The 17,427-nt window shown below is 43.4% G+C and overlaps 1 protein-coding gene across 13 annotated transcripts in view; it reads left to right on the top strand.

Annotated features, from left to right (window-relative positions):
* Nucleotides 1-17,427, top strand: part of LOC141121836 (uncharacterized) — a 963,509-nt gene that overhangs the window by 300,952 nt on the left and 645,130 nt on the right. For 3 of the 13 annotated variants that reach the window (XM_073611555.1, XM_073611564.1, XM_073611556.1), the window contains 2 exons: nt 3,797-3,894; nt 3,983-4,189. The exons of 6 other annotated variants lie outside the window; for them this stretch is intronic. In XM_073611555.1, coding sequence (XP_073467656.1) covers nt 3,797-3,894; nt 3,983-4,189 — 305 coding nt within the window. Of the gene's footprint in view, nt 1-2,411; nt 2,490-3,342; nt 3,471-3,556; nt 3,681-3,796; nt 3,895-3,982; nt 4,190-17,427 lie in introns of those variants that run through there. 4 more of the 13 variants (XM_073611558.1, XM_073611554.1, XM_073611563.1 and 1 more) reach the window with 3 other exon arrangements.

Below are 17,427 nucleotides of genomic sequence, written 5' to 3'. Positions count from 1 at the left end.
TATAAAAGCCTGTAGTTAACGTTAACAGCTTAGGAAATCCTCCTGTGATTCCAGTGGAAGTCACAAGATAGTGACGAAACCTGTAGGAGGAGCTTAATCGGCTGACGTGAAAGGAATTAGGAAGTCCTTTGGAGCACAGGCTTAGGACGGGGTGAACGCTGCTGACTGGGGCTGCAGATCTGGTTTCAGGTGACACCATCGCCCCATCACACATGAGTATACTAAGGCGTGTTTTTTATTGTGAAATGTGGGTGTAATCTTGTGAAGTTTAAGTTGTAATAAATCTTTTAAAAAACGATATCACACTATTACAAGCCTCTGTTGTTTCTACATGTGACATATATAAGAGGAGGTCACTGGTAACCAGGAGGAAGGAGTTGTTCTTGATCCGTAATTTGAGCCAAATAGTTACCACAGGAAGGAGGAATCACAGGGGGATTTCCTAAGCTGTTAACATTAACTACAGGCTTTTATACAAAGCCGTTAAAAGGGGTTGTAAACCCTCGTGTTTTTTCACCTTAATGCATCCTATGCATTAAGGTGAAAAAACACCTGGCAGTCACCGGCCCCCCAACACCTCCTTTATACTTACTTGAGCCCCTTCATCTCTTCGGCGGGGACACGCTGTCCCTCTCTCCACAAGGTCCCGGCTCTTGATTGGATAGATTGATAGCAGCGCAGCCATTGGCTCCCGCTGCTGTCAATCAAATCCAATGACACGGGCACCAGGGGGCGGGGCCGAGTCCTTCATTCGTGTCTGTGGACGCAAATGCTGGACTCGGGAGCGTGCTCGCAAGGTGACCCCCTAGGGAGATTGCTTCTCCTAGGGGGTTATCTGATGCGGGGAGGAGCTGCGAGAGCCGCCAGGGGACCCCAGAATAGGAGGTTTGGGGCCACTCTGTGCAAAACAGGCTGCACAGTGGAGGTAAGTATGACATGTTTGTTATTTAAAAAAAATAAAAAAACTAACCTTTACAATCACTTTAAGGTGAGGGTACATCTGGTGGAGGGGTACACTAGGATTGTGTGCACACTGCAGAAAGGCACCAGCATCACTTTTATCCTTTATGATGGGCTGTCAATTTTGACTCAATATATTAAGGATATTGTGCAGCACATGGAGCACTTGCACTTTATTGTGGACATTATAAATAATTGAGTGTTTTCTGCACGTTTTTGGATTTGTTTCACAGGATATACAGTATTTATTATTCATTCAATATATTATATATATCCTATGTATATCCTCACAGGAGGATTTCCTAAGCTGTTCACATTAACTACAGGCTTTTATACAAAGCCCTTAAGGTGAGGGTACATCTGGTGGAGGGGTACACTAGGATTGTGTGCACACTGCAGAAAGGCACCAGCATCACTTTTATCCATGTCTTTATGATGGACTGTCAAGATTTTCATGCAATATATTAAGGATATTGTGCAGCACACGGAGCACTTGCACTTTATTGTGGACATTATAAATAATTGAATGTTACGTGCACGTTTTTGGATTTGTTTCACAGGATATATTTATTATGAATTCATTTTTTTTATTTAATTAATATATTTATTAGTAGATTTGTGTAATATATATTTTTTATAGTTATTTCATTCTTTTATTCACTGTTTGGTCTTAGCGCCGCACATTTGTTATGTAATTTTGTATTGTCACATTTAGGGAAGTGTGGGGAGTGCTGGCAGCTGTCTATTTTATTTTATTATTTATTTTTCATTGCATTTATTAATTTTAGCAGCTCACAAGGTTTTCATCAATGTAGTCATACTGCAACTGGACTGCAATCTCTCCCACCTCATTTAAAGTCCCAGGGCTGCCTTCTTTTTTCTTGTTGCATTTAGGGATGGAGGTGCTAGAGTGGTTTCTCCAGACCATTATCCCCTTTACTGCAACTGGAGGTTCACCTTGGCTGAATACCCATTTAGTTCAGTTATTCGCTGACCCTCTCAAACAAGCCAAATTCTGTACAAACATGGGTTCAGTCCAAATCCGGAGTTTATTCCAAGTGGTCCATTTATTGGTCCCTTATTGGTGACCAATGGCAGAAGGATCCCCTTATATTAGTAGTCAATGGGAGAAGGACATTCTTACATTGTCAATAATACATTGTTACCGAGTGTCAGAAATGTTTCATTGTTCCAGGAGCCCCTACAAACCTTTGGAGGAACCCTGGCTGAGAAAGGCTGGACTAGGCAGTAATATATTTCTCTCCCATTGGTGGGAGTGGAGATGATCCATCTATAAGGATATACAGTACATACACACACAGCACAAGGCCGTGTTCACGCTATGAGACGTTTCTCCGGGCTGCAGTTGCTCTGAGATCCACAAGGTGGTGATCTCACTTCTACCCAGACAGGAAGTCTCTATGGAAAACAGACAGGAAGTGATGTCAGGTACACACAGGAAGTTCCGGGTGAGAGGTGAGTTTGGAGGAAGTAGAGAGAAGACATTACTGGAAGTGGCAGTAGAGGAGGTAATAAGATCTTATTTTCTATTCACACCCAGTAACCCCCGTCATGTCCGTCCTCTTCCTCCATAGTCACTGTGATGTCTTTTATCTCCAGCAGATGATGATACACACATATATAGTGTGGAAATGTAGACTAACCCCTTCAAGGTCGGAACATTTCCCCACTTATGGGGTCGGAAGTTTATTCTCTTCATTTTGGAGTCCCCTTTCCCACCAATCACCTTCTCACCTCATCAGTCTGTACTAACGGATTATACGCTTTTATTAGTGATGGAGGTGGGGGGGGTTATTTAGGGGGGATTGGAATATGTATGTCTTTATTTTATAAGATTCAAATAGGAAGAAAGAGGCAAAATGTCCTTTGTAGTAAATGTCTTGAAAACAAACGTCTCTATAATAATCCCTGTCAGCACCCTTTTTTTTTTCATTCTAAAATGTGATCAGTAAAGTCTCCGGAATACACGGAGATCACAGGAATATGATGTGTCCTGGCAAAGCCCAAAGACAACGTTCATTGTTCCGTTTAGGAGAGGTGGGACGCGTTTGGGAGAAATGATCCTGTGTATGGAAATCTCTCAGAGCGCCCCTTACAGCTTTCTACATATGTCCCTCCATCTGGCAATTTTCTTTTTATTTGATGGTCTCAGGACATGGGTGGACCTTTTGCATCCTCACAAACAAGACAAGACGGTTGGTCCCGTGTTGTGTGTAATGACGCCAGAATTCCTTTTACCTACATAGTGAGGGTCCTGTGTAGGAAATTTTTATTTTAGTGGGGCTTTAATAAAATAGAGAACTGAATGGTGAGGTGAGGAGGATTCTGGGAATATTATTTGATTTTACTATTTGTGTTCAGATCTAGAGTTTTCCTCCTGTGAAGTCTGGAGATCATATGACCATCACATTGCCTCCACCTCCCTCCCTGATAGAATAGAGAAATACAAAGAAGATTCTAGAAGTCACCAGAGAGATCATGGAGGAGAGGTGAGCGGTGCTGGGAATTCTGGGACATTATCCAGTAACAGACAAGGGATGTGTCTGGATGGTGACTGTATCATTGTGTGTGTCAGGTTCCTATAAGGTGTCAGGATGTCACTGTCTATTTCTCCATGGAGGAGTGGGAGTATTTAGAAGGACACAAGGATCTCTACAAGGACTTCATGATGGACAATCAGCCGCCCCTCACATCACCGGGTAAGAGGAGACTTTATTGTAAAGGAGAGAGCAGTACGGAGGGTCCACCTAGATCCCCCATCATCTGATAAACACATAGAAACAATGTATTCAGTCAGTGTGTGTGTTTCCTACAGATGGATCCAGTAATGGGAACCCACCAGAGAGATGTCCCCTTCCTCTGTATTCCTGGGATTCCACACAGGAAGATCACACCATCCCTCACCATCATCAGGTAGATGAGGAACAATCACTGATTATGATATGGTTATGATTTGTATACAAACATATTTGTTACAATGAATATCTTATATTATATTTAGAGTGGAAACCTCTGGGATGATAATATTGCCGTTAAAGAAGAGTATAAAGAGGAAGATGAGGAGTATGGAGTGATGGAGGAGTTTTCAGAAGGACACAAGTATATGATGGAGTCACCTAATACCAGGAACCCACCAGAGAGATGTCCCCGTCCTCTGTATTCCCGGGATTCCACACAGGAAGATCACACCATCCCTCACTGTTACAAGGTTGGTGGGACGGAGCATCTACAACATGGATTTGTGGAGCCAATGTGTGGATTCTTTTTTATGTGACCTTATATTTTATAGTTGATATTTTCTTGGTGTAGGAAGAAGATCTGATAGATATAAAAGTTGAGGTTAAAGAAGAAGAAGAAGAGAGGTATGTGAGGGATGATCAGCAGTCTATGGAGGAGGATGGAATAACGAGGACATTTATAGAGGAGGACACTCCTACAGAGATCAGCACAGGTGGGTCATTAACACTAAATACATTCCTCCACCCATCCCCATCCTGTATTCCTGTATTTCTCTTGGATAATCTTCCTTCTCTGTGCTGCAGACACAGTTTATGTATCTAGACTGAATTTATGGAGATTTTGGGGTTCAGCTGGCAGCAAAATGTTGATTTTTATCATAGACATTACTAGACCTAGTCACCTAGCGTATGTGTCTTGGATCTGTTTCCCCATACCTGAGTCTAGCAAGATTCTCCTGGAGTTGCCTACTCTGTTATACCGGGTGGAGGGATATGTCTGTATAGTCTCAGACCCAAGTCACCGAGTGCAGTCTCAGGAGATGGGAGGCAGCGGTGTGGGACCTCTGCAACTTGTCTCATGTAAACATTTAAGGGAGTTGTAAAGGCAGAAGGTTTTTTATCTTAATGCATTCTATAGATAAAAAGCCTTCTGTGTGCTGCAGCCCCCTAATACTTGAGCCCCATCTCTGCCCAGCGATGTCCTTGAGGTCCTCGGCCGTTGGGACTCTCCCTTCTGATTGGCTGAGACATAGCAGCTGCGCCATTGGCTCCCATGGCTGTCAATCAAAGTCAGTTAGCCAAACAGCAGAGAGAGGATCAGGGTCGAATGGCAGATCCATGTCTGAATATACAGACAGAGCTGTGACTCAGGCTCCGGTGCCCCAATAGCAAAGTGTGGGGGGCACTCAGCAGGAGGGAGGGGCCAGGAGCAGTGACAAGGGACCCAAGAAGAGGAGGATCCAGGCTGCTCTGTGCAAAACCACTACACAGAGCAGCTACAGTGCCTTGAAAAAGTATTCATACCCCTTGAAATTTTCCAAATGTTTTCATGTTACAACCAAAAACATAAATGTATTTTATTGGGATTTTATGTGATAGACCAACACAAAGTGGCACATAATTGTGAAGTGGGAGGAAAATGATAAATGATACAAATAAATATCTTAAAAGTGTGGCGTGCATTTGTATTCAGCCCCCCTGGCTTAATACTTTGTAGAACCACGTTTCTCTGCAATTATAGCTGGAAGTGTTTTGAGTATGTCTCTACCAGCTTTGCACATCTAGAGAGGACATTTTTGCCCATTCTTCTTTGTAAAATATCTCAAGCTCTGTCAGATTGGATGGAGAATGTCTGTGAACAGCAATTTTCAAGTCTTGCCACAGATTCTCAATTGGATTTAGGTCTGGACTTTGAATGGGCCATTCTAACACACATGAATATGCTTTGATCCAAACCATCCCATTGTAGCTCTGGCTGTATGTTTAGGGTCGTTGTCCTCCTGGAAGGTGAACCTCCGCCCCAGTCTCAAGTCTTTTGCAGACTCTAACAGGTTTTCTTTTAAGATTGCCCTGTATTTGGCTCCATTCATCTTCCCATCGACTCTGACCAGCTTCCCTGACCCTGCTGAAGAAAAACATCCCCAGAACATGATGCTGCCACCACCATGTTTCACAGTGGGGATGGTCGTCTGTTCAGGGTGATAGGCAGTGTTCGTTTTCTGCCACACATAGCGTTTTGCTTTTATGCCAGAAAGTTAAATTTTGGTCTCATCTGACCAGAGCACCTTCTTCCACATGTTTGCTGTGTCCTCCCCCCCATTGCTTCTTTCAACAATGTCTTTCTTCTTGTCACTCCTCCATAAAGGGCAGATTTGTGGAGAACACGACTAATAGTTGTCCTGTGGACAGATTCTCCCACCTGAGCTGTGGATCTCTGCAGCTCCCCCAGAATTACCATGGACCTCTTGGCTGCTTCTCTGATGAATACTTTCCTTGCCCGGCCTGTCAGTTTATGTCGATGGCCATGTCTTGGTAGGTTTGCAGTTGTGCCATACTCTTTCCATTTTTAGGTGATGGATTGAACAGAGCTCCGTGAGATGTTCAAAGCTTGGGATATTTTTTTATAACCTAACCCTGCTTTATACTTCTCCACAACTTTATCCCTGACCTGTCTGGTGTGTTCCTTGGCCTTCATGATGCAATTTGTTCACTAAAGTTCTCCAACAAACCTCTGACGACTTCACAGAATTGCTGTACTTATACTGAGATCAAATTACACACATGTGGACTCTATTTACTAATAAGGTGACTTCTGCAGGCAATTGGTTCCACTAGATTTTAGTTAGGGGTATCAGAGTAAAGGGGGCTGAATACAAATGCATGGCACACTTTTCACATATTTATTTGTAAAAAAAAAAATTGAAAACCATTTATCATTTTCCTTCCACTTCACAATTATGTGCCACTTTGTGTTGGTCTATCACATAAAATCCCAATAAAATACATTTGCGTTTTTAGGTGTAACATGACAAAATGTGGAAAATTTCAAGGGGTATGAATACTTTTTCAAGGGACTGTAAGTATAACATGATTGTTATTATTTATTTATTTTTAAATGAGACTTTGCAATAACTTTAAAGCATGACTCCACTTTTGTTGAGAAAAAAAAAAAAACATTCCCCTCTGGGTGATCTATGTACATTGCAAGGATTATAACAACCTTTGTTGCAGATTCCTACCTTTTGGTATTCTGAAGAAATCCCTGTTTGTTCCTCTGGGCTGAGTGGGTCTAATGGGAGTGGTTTCATAATTATCTACATAGTTACATAGTAGGTGAGGTTGAAAAAGACACGAGTCCATCAAGTCCAACCTATGTGTGTGATTATGTGTCAGTATTACATTGTATATCCCTGTATGTTGCGGTCATTCAGGTGATTATCTAATAGTTTCTTGAAGCTAACCATGCTCCCCGCTGAGACCACCGCCTGTGGAAGGGAATTCCACATCCTTGCCGCTCTTACAGTAAAGAACCCTCTACGTAATTTAAGGTTAAATCTCTTTTCTTCTAATTTTAATGAGTGGCCCCGAGTCTTATTAAACTCTCTTCTGCGAAAAAGTTTTATCCCTATTGTGGGGTCACCAGTACAGTATTTGTAAATTGAAATCATATCCCCTCTCAAGCGTCTCTTCTCCAGAAAGAATAAGTTCAGCGCTCGCAACCTTTCCTCATAACTAAGATCCTCCAGACCCTTTATTAGCTTTGTTGCCCTTCTTTGTACTCGCTCCATTTCCAGTACATCCTTCCTGTGGACTGGTGCCCAGAAATGGACAGCATACTCCAGGTGCGGCCGGACCAGAGTCTTGTAGAGAGGGAGAATTATAGTTTTATCTCTGGAGTTAATCCCCTTTTTAATGCCAATATTCTGTTTGCTTTGTTAGCAGCAGCTTGGCATTGCTGAGCCTATCATCTACTAGGACCCCCAGGTCCTTTTCCATCCTAGATTCCCCCAGAGGTTCTCCCCCCAGTGTATAGATTGAATTCATATTTTTGCCACCCAAATGCATTATTTTACATTTTTCTACATTGAACCTCATTTGCCATGTAGTCGCCCACCCCATTAATTTGTTCAGATCTTTTTGCAAGATTTCCACATCCTGCGGAGAAGTTATTGCCCTGTTTAGCTTAGTATCTTCTGCAAATACAGAGATTGAACTGTTTATCCCATCCTCCAGGTCGTTTATGAACAAATTAAATAGGATTGGTCCCAGCACAGAACCCTGGGGGACCCCACTACCCACCCCTGACCATTCTGAGTACTCCCTATTTATCACCACCCTCTGAACACGCCCTTGTAGCCAGTTTTCAATCCATGTACTCACCCTATGGTCCATGCCAACGGACCTTATTTTGTACAGTAAACGTTTATGGGGAACTGTGTCAAATGCTTTTGCAAAATCCAGATACACCACGTCTACGGGCCTTCCTTTATCTAGATGGCCACTCACCTCCTCATAGAAGGTTAATAGATTGGTTTGGCAAGAACGATTCTTCATGAATCCATGCTGATTACTGCTAATGGTACCGTTCTCATTACTAAAATCTTGTATATAGTCCCTTATCATCCCCTCCAAGAGCTTGCATACTATTGATGTTAGGCTAACTGGTCTGTAATTCTCAGGGATGTATTGTGGGCCCTTCTTTAAATATTGGTGCTACATTGGCTTTTCTCCAATCAGCTGGTACCATTCCAGTCAGTAGACTATCTGTAAAAATTAGGAACAACGGTCTGGCAAACACTTGACTGGGTTCCCTAAGTACCCTCGGATGCAAGCCATCTGGTCCCGGGGATTTATTAATGTTAAGTTTCTCAAGTCTAATTTTAATTCTGTCCTCTGTTAACCATGGAGGTGCTTCCTGTGATGTGTCATGAGGATAAACACTGCAGTTTTGGTTACTGAATCTGTCAGGTGTGCAGCTGCTGGGCACTAATGAGGAAATCTGCTGGGCCTGCATCCCTTTTGACGTGTTCCTATTGGGAGTATCTCGCCAAAAATTACATTTTTGTTGCAGGGGATGCCTTAACTCTGACTTGTATCTTAGGCAGACTTTTGGGAAAATTGGGGAGCCAATCACACAAGCAGGAAATGATGTGTCTGGCGTGTGGTCAGTACACATTCTGTATACAGAACACCTCCAGGTAGCCATATTGCATTGCATTTACAGCAGCTGCACATTGAAAAGGAAAGGTCATTTTTAATAACTTTCAATTACAAAATGACTTGTGTCGCAATTGTATACGCTATATTATTTTTTCTTTTATTTGCAATTTCTTCCCCCACAAAAGAGTCCTGACCCTTACACTATGTACTCTATATTGTACATTTCATACTCCTGACCCCTGCACTATATACTCTATGTTGTACATTACATCATTCTGATACTATATAGTCCTATCTGTTGTATCTTATACAATATGTTGTACTTTACATAGTCCTGACTTCTGCTCTGTCCCCTCTACCCACTGCTATATATACACATAATATGTATTCTCTTTTGTTACACCCATTTCCTACCAGCTGGACATTTTGTATCTGATGATCTGATTGGAGCACAGACTTTTACATGTTGATAATAATGTGATAACATCCTCCAACTTTGGAACCTTAAACAGAAAGTGATAATGAGGGAGGAGTCAATAACCCAATGATGGTGGTCTTCAGGATCAGTCCAGTCTTCATCTTTGTTGTTCTCCCCCATCCTCACTCTCTGACCTCTGGTGGGGCTCAGCCCCGCTGTTATTCATGGCTAAATCATGGACTAAATAAGGAAGTGCAGGACTTCTTGTGTTGGGAAGATGGCAATGAGTGATAGAGGGGGTGGAGACACTCGTCCTATAATTAGAGGTCAACCGATATATCGGCCTGATTTTTGGCATTTTTTAAGTAAATGGCATTGGCCGATTGTGCTGCAAATTAGGCCAATTTATGCACTAGCCGGTTCACACGGGGGTGATCCAACTTGCGGGGCGACTCAGCGTGACCCCGCACCGCGTGTCTTCAGTTCGACTTGCAAATGACTTCTGTAATAGAAGTCAATGCAGGTTGCCTGAAGTCTCCCCGTCCTATTTGAGCAGCCTGCCAAGTCTGAGAACGTCGCTGATAAAAGAAGCAAAGAGATACAATATTTCTACTGATCAAAGGAATCAACCCCAGTGTGTAGAAGATCTCAGTTTAACCATTTAAAGACAATCTTTTCTGACATGTGTTGCTTACAAGTAAAAATCCAGTATTTTCTGCTAGAAAATCACATAGAACCCCCAAACATTATATATATATTTTTAGCAGAGACCCTAGAGAATAAATTGGCGGTTCTTGCAATATTTTACGTCACACGGTATTTGCACAGCGATCTTTCAAATGCAATTTTTTGGGAAAAAATACACTTTAATGAATTTTTTTTTAAAAAAACAGTAAAGTTAGCCCATATTTTTTTTTTTTTTTAGTCAAAAAGTTTTGATTACCTGTTTTCGTGTATTTAATATTTAAGATAGATTAAAAATAATATGTAACTTATACATACAAGTGCACTGATTGGAGGCTTGTTGTGTTTAATAAATGTTTAATTCAAGAAATTTTCTGTATCACTTCTTATTACTTAACTGTTAGATTTTATGAGATGAAGGGGAAAAAAAAGAAAAAATCAGCCCAACGTATTGGTCCAAAAAAATCAGCATCATATATCGGCCATCGGCCACCTATATTGGTCAACCTCTACCTATAATCCCCTCATCACTGTCACTCCTATAAAAGACAGTTCTTGTTGGTTTAGGGGAACCAATCTGCTCTTGTCTAGTAATAATCTTTTTATTTCTATTTTAGTAGATGGACGGGAGATGAGGAAAACCTCAGAGGATTGTCTCACTTTGTCTCCAGACTGTAAAGTAGAAGATGAGGACATCACACAGTATAGTCCAGGAGAAAACCCGACTACCTCAAATGTCCATCCGGCACCACACAGTGTAGATGGACCATCGTATTCCTCTTATCCTGAGGAACCTCAGACTGTGAGGGACGGTGCCGTCCTTCCAACAGATAAGATGTTTTCCTGTACTGAGTGCGGGAAGTGTTTCCGTTTTAAATCTAAACTTAATGTACATAAAAGAACTCACACAGGAGAGAAGCCATATTCCTGTCCTGAGTGCGGGAAATGTTTTTCACAGAAGTCAAGTCTTTACACTCATCAGAGATTGCATACGGGGGAAAAGCCATATTCTTGTTCTGAGTGTGGAAAATGTTTTTCAAAGAAGTACGGTCTTTACACACATCAGAGATCTCACACGGGGGAGAAGCCGTATTCCTGTCCTGAGTGCGGGAAATGTTTTTCAGACAAGTCCAATCTTTACATACATCAGAGATCTCATACAGGTGAGAAGCCATATTCCTGTCCTGAGTGCGGGAAATGTTTTTTACAGAAGTCCAATCTTTTAACGCATCAGAGATCTCACACGGGGGAGAAGCCCTTTTCCTGTTCTGAGTGCGGGAAATGTTACTCACAGAAGTCTGATCTCTACACACATCTGAGATCTCACATGGGGGAGAAGCCGTATTCCTGTCCTGAGTGAGGGAATTGTTCCTCACTGAAGTCCGGTCTTCCTATACATCAGGGATCCCACACAACCCTTGAGGTGTATTAGTGCCTTGAGTGCGGGAAATGTCTTCTATATGAATGTTGCTGGACATCACATCTCTCATGTGGGGAAGAAGCACACCTTGATATACACCTCAGATATACTCCATGGCTGATCTTCATCATGTAAGAAACAGTTCATAAGGAGATCAGAGATCACCAAAGACATGGATGAAGTGTTGTACTGTGTTGGCCATTGATAGCAGTAGAAAAATAAAAATGGAGTCATTACCTTTCATTGGCTGAGTACATTTTGTGGTGTAAGATTTCACAAACACAAAAAATTAATTGAACAAATGTGACCAACATTCACCCAGCTGTGACGAGTTTTGGCTATATTTTTTTTCCTATGATGATTGGCTCCATCTAGTGGCCATAATGTCGTATTGCACTATTTTTACATATGGAGGTATTACAGGAAAAACCCCATTATGGCCACTAGATGGAGCTGACAATCATAGGAAATCACTTTGTTAATTATCCAGTTCAGCTCAGGAAGGTTTTACCCCTTCATGACCAGGGCATTTATTCCTACTTAGCACTACACTACTTTGACTGGCGAGATATGGTTGTTGGACCATTAACGGATCTTTTTAATCAATCTCTTTTAACTCAAGAAATTCCTCATTATTGGCGGACACCGAATATTGTACCTATCCACAGGAAGGGCAGCAAGGTAGAAGCTGGCAATTACAAGACAGTGAGTTTAACATCAGTTGTAGTCAGGATTTGGGACAAGGGGTGGGCAGGAGAGGTGGGGGGACTGTCTTGGGCACATTTGTATACTGCAGGAATGAGGGTGCCACCATTCTGACTATGTGGCTGACAGGAGTAGTGACAGCGGCATCAACACTCCTGTCAGCCAAGTGCTGGGAGTAGCAGGGAGAGCAGCAGAGATCCGGGAGGCTGTGCTCTCTCTCTTCCCCTCCTGTATTCAGAAGCCAGCAGCGATAATAACAGGAATACAGGAGATGTACTAGAAGGAGGGATGAGCTCAGCTGACACAGTCCAATGCTGAAGCTTGAATGAGAGGAGGAGAGAGGTGGGAGGAGGTGGGCTGGGGAGGAGTTCTCTCTCCCTTCTGTCAGTGTTTGTACACACAGCTGCCGGCTTCTATTTACCCCCATCTACATTCTTCTGTTGTTTTACCCCCTGCCCCACCCACCAACTACCCACCGGCAGCAGAAATTGCAGCAAAGTTCCAATCTATTAATATTATTATTATTCAGGATTTATATAGCACCAGCAGTTTGCTCAGCACTTTACAATAAAGAGCAACAATACAATTCAATACAAGAGGGTTAGGAGGGCCCTGCTCCTGGAAGCTTACAATTTAATAGGGAGGGGCTGGTGAAACAAAAGGTAGTAACTGTGAGGAATGAACTGATGAGGGAAATAGAAGATTTGGTTGTTAGCTGAAGGCAGGATAGGCCTTCCTGAAGAAATGTGTTTTTAACGGATCAACTAAAAGTGTACAGAGTAGGCGATAACCGGACAGATTGGGGTATTTAGTTCCAGAGGATGGGAGAGGCTCTGGAGAAGTCCTGGAGATAAGCATTGGAGGAGAAGACAAGGGAGCTAGAGAGAAGGAGGTCTTGGGAGGAGCATAGAGGACAGTTTTGGTGATATTTGGAGATAGGATTGGTAATGTAGCTCGGGCCTGAGTTGTAAATGGCTTTGTATGTTATTGTTAGTGTTTTGAATTTTATTTGTTGGGCAATGTGAAACCAGTGGAGGCATTGCCAGAGAGGAGTGGAGGATACTGAATGAAGGCAAGTGGAGGGAGGGATTGGCAGAGAGGGGTGGAGGACACTGAATGAAGACCAGTGGAGGGATTGGCAGAGAGGGGTGGAGGACACTGAATGAAGACCAGTGGGGGGATTGGCAGAGAGGGGTGGAGGACACTGAATGAAGACCAGTGGAGGGATTGGCAGAGAGGGGTGGAGGATACTGAATGAAGGCCAGTGGAGGGATTGGCAGAGAGGGGTGGAGGACACTGAATGAAGACCAGTGGAGGGATTGGCAGAGAGGGGTGGAGGACACTGAATGAAGACCAGTGGAGGGATTGGCAGAGAGGGGTGGAGGACACTGAATGAAGACCAGTGGAGGGATTGGCAGAGAGGGGTGGAGGACACTGAATGAAGACCAGTGGAGGGATTGGCAGAGAGGGGTGGAGGACACTGAATGAAGGCCAGTGGAGGGATTGGCAGAGAGGGGTGGAGGATACTGAATGAAGACCAGTGGGGGGATTGGCAGAGAGGGATGGAGGATACTGAATGAAGACCAGTGGGGAGATTGGCAGAGAGGGGTGGAGGATACTGAATGAACACCAGTGGAGGGATTGGCAGAGAGGGGTGGAGGATACTGAATGAAGACCAGTGGGGGGATTGGCAGAGAGGGGTGGAGGATACTGAATGAAGACCAGTGGGGAGATTGGCAGAGAGGGGTGGAGGATACTGAATGAAGGCCAGTGGGGAGATTGGCAGAGAGGGGTGGAGGATACTGAATGAACACCAGTGGAGGGATTGGCAGAGAGGGGTGGAGGATACTGAATGAAGACCAGTGGGGAGATTGGCAGAGAGGGGTGGAGGATACTGAATGAACACCAGTGGAGGGATTGGCAGAGAGGGGTGGAGGATACTGAATGAAGACCAGTGGGGAGATTGGCAGAGAGGGGTGGAGGATACTGAATGAACACCAGTGGAGGGATTGGCAGAGAGGGGTGGAGGATACTGAATGAAGACCAGTGGGGGGATTGGCAGAGAGGGGTGGAGGATACTGAATGAAGACCAGTGGAGGGATTGGCAGAGAGGGGTTAGGGATACTGAATCAAGGCCAGTGGAGGGATTGGCAGAGAGGGGTGGCGATCACGGAACAGTTGGTAAGGTGGATGAGTCTGGCAGCGGCATTCATGATAGACTGAAGAGGGGATAGTTTGCAGAGAGGTAGGCCAATGAGGAGGAATTTACAATAGTCAAGGCGAGAGATAAGGGAGTGAATAAGTTGCTTAGTGGTGTCAACGGTAATAAAAGGGAATATTTTGGAGATGTTACAGAGGTGAAGTCTGCAAGATTTGGACAGTAATTAGATCTGGGCCTGAAAGGACAAGTCAGAGTCCAGGATTAAGGAGGGACTGTTGGTTGTAATATTGATCTTGATGGAGAAGTTGGGGGGAGGGAGGGGGCACGGACCAGAGGAAAAATTATGAGCTCGGTTTTAGAAAGATTGAGTTTGAGGAAGTGGTGTGACATCCATGCTGATATATCAGTTAGTAAGTTAGTAATGTGAGAGGAGACTGAAGGAGTGAGGTGAGGAGTAGAGAGATAGATTTGTGTGTCGTCAGCATACAGGTGGTACTGGAAGCCATGGGAGTTTATTAACAGTCCAAGGAAAGAGGTGTAAATGGAGAAGAGAAGAGGTCAGAGGACAGAACCTTGAGGTACCTCTACAGAAAGAGGAAGTGGAGAGGAGGAAACAGAGTTATAGGTCACACAGTAGGACCGCTGCAGAGAGGTCGAGTAGTATGAGTATGGAGTAGTGGCCATTGGTTTTAGCAGTTAGTAGGTCATTAGTGAGTTTCAGTAGGGCAGTTTCAGTATATGTCTGTGCAGTGGAGATGTCCCCAAGAATTGCATCATACTTGTTTTGGAATTGATTGGCAATCTCATGAGCAGTGACCGAGTTACTGGGTGGAGATGGTGGTGGAGAAAGTAGAGAGTTAAAAGTAGAGAAGAGACGAAGAGGACTGGAGAACAGAGTATTAATGAGGGTGACAAAATAGGTTTGTTTGGCAGCATGGAGGGAGGAATTGCATTTTAAGAAGGCATATTTATATTGGGTGAATGCATGCTGGGATTGGGTTTTACGTCATACGTGTTTCAGTGCCGGGCTATGTCACTTAAAGTGGAGTTCCACCCCCCAAAAAAAAAAAAAATTAGTAATGTGCTTAAAAAAAAAATAATTTTTTTTACTCACCTCTAAATGCCTGTTGCTAGGGGGTCCTTTGTAGTCTGTCTCCTTCAGTGCCTGGGCTCCTGACGTCACTTCCCTCAGCGCAGAAAGGAAGATTGCCTCTCTCCCCTCCCTCTTGTCAATCATCTGGGACACGTGACCGTTCCCAGATGATTGCGGGGCCAGTGACGGCGCGCATGCGCAGTGGGTGCCCGGCTGTGAAGCCACAGCCGGGCGCCCACAGTTAAAATGCCGGCGTCGCCGAGCGGAGGGGGGGACGAGCGGGGCTTCGATCCCCCGCACCGCTGGACCCTGGGACATGCAGTATTTGTAGCTGCTGACTTTTGATTAATTTTTTTTCTTTTAAATGGGAACCCCGCTTTAAGGTTTCTGGTGTTGCCGATCTGCCAAGGTTGAAATGGTTGGGGCCTGGAATTTTGTGTAGTGAGAGGAGCAAGAGAATCCAGTGTGGATGAAAGTGAACTGTTGCCAGGTTAGGACAGGACAGGGGTGAGATTTTGTCATGGAGGTGGTCAGTCGCAGAGTAGAAAAGAGAAGGATTAACGTGGTGAAGGTTTCTGCGGGTAATTGTTTTCTGCTTGGAGGGACAGGTGGTTGGAGGCAAGGACATTGTGAAGGGGTGAGGTTGTGGTCAGAGAGAGAGGAAAGGGCGTGTTGGTGAGGTTGTAAGGGGTACAAAGATGGGAGAAAACAAGGTCAAGGGTATTACCATCAAAGTGAGTGGAGAACTGTGTCCATTGTGCTAGGTCAAAGGACGAGGTTAACCACTTAAGGACTAAAAGGATTTACCCCCTTAATGACCAGGCCATTTTTTGCGATACGGAACTGCGTCTCTTTAACTGACAATTGCGCAGTCCTGCGACATTGTACCCAAAAAAATTGACGTCCTTTTTTTCCCACAAATAGAGCTTTCTGTTTGATCACCTCTGCGGTTTTTATTGTTTGCACTATAAACAAAAAAAGGCCGACAATTTTGAAAAAAAAAACTATTTTTTACTTATTGCTATAATAAATATCCCCAAAAATTGTTAAAAAAAACAAATTTCTTCATAAGTTTAGGCCAATATGTATTCTTCTACATATTTTTGGTAAAAAAAATTGTAATAAGCGTATATTGATTGGTGGAAAAGTTATACCGTCTACAAAATAGGGGATAGATTTATGGCATTTTTTTGTTTACAAACGTTTTATTGAGGTATTTCAGGCAAGTACAAAATGTATAGGCACAGAGAGATCAGTAAGTACATTCTAGAAACCAGATAAAATAGTGCAAATATACATCTCTCATAATTACTTTAACAAAATAAAAGAATAAACAATAATGGAATAATAGGAAAAAAAAAAAGGTAAGAAATATAATTTGAATAAACAAGATTACATCTGTGAGGTAAGGTAAGTGAGTATTTGTGGGGTATTTGTAGGTCAAGAATATACTTGCAAAATTATCATCAGTGCTGGATACGTTATCATAAAAGAGCACAAACCTATCTGGTTATTAGAAATGGGGACAAGGAATTCGCCAAACTTAGTTTATGTTTGGTAAGCTGACCAATTTTCCCATGTAGGGTCAAAGATGTGCATGGAATCCATGAGAGTGTGATGCACCCTTTCTATCAATCTGATAGACTCCATGCGGAGGAGCACCTGTGACCATGGTACTGAGGGGCATCGCCAGTTTAGGGCAATGGCCCATTGGATATAAATAAGCGTATGTGCTAACTTTTGTTGGGGGGATGAGACCTCCGGGAGTTTAGCAAATAAAATGCACATCTGATAGGTCAGGGTCACAGGTACACCTGTTATTTGAAGTACCAGCAAGGAGATTTTTTGCCACAAGGATCTCAAAACAGCGCAGCTCCAGAACGTGTGAAGGAGAGTACCCCTGTCCTGACATCCTGTGAAGCATGTGTCAGGAACCAGTGGGTAAATTCTGTGCAACCTGTCAGGGGTATAGTACCAGCTGGTATGTAATTTGACTACAGTCTCCTTGATAGAGGCATCGGAATTGTGTACACACGCTCAGAATTTCCGACAACAAAACTTGTCAGA

This window comes from Aquarana catesbeiana, unplaced genomic scaffold (assembly GCF_042186555.1).
Source record: "Aquarana catesbeiana isolate 2022-GZ unplaced genomic scaffold, ASM4218655v1 unanchor233, whole genome shotgun sequence".
NCBI classification, from domain to species: domain Eukaryota; kingdom Metazoa; phylum Chordata; class Amphibia; order Anura; family Ranidae; genus Aquarana; species Aquarana catesbeiana.
This window is presented reverse-complemented; position numbering and strand designations above follow the sequence as displayed.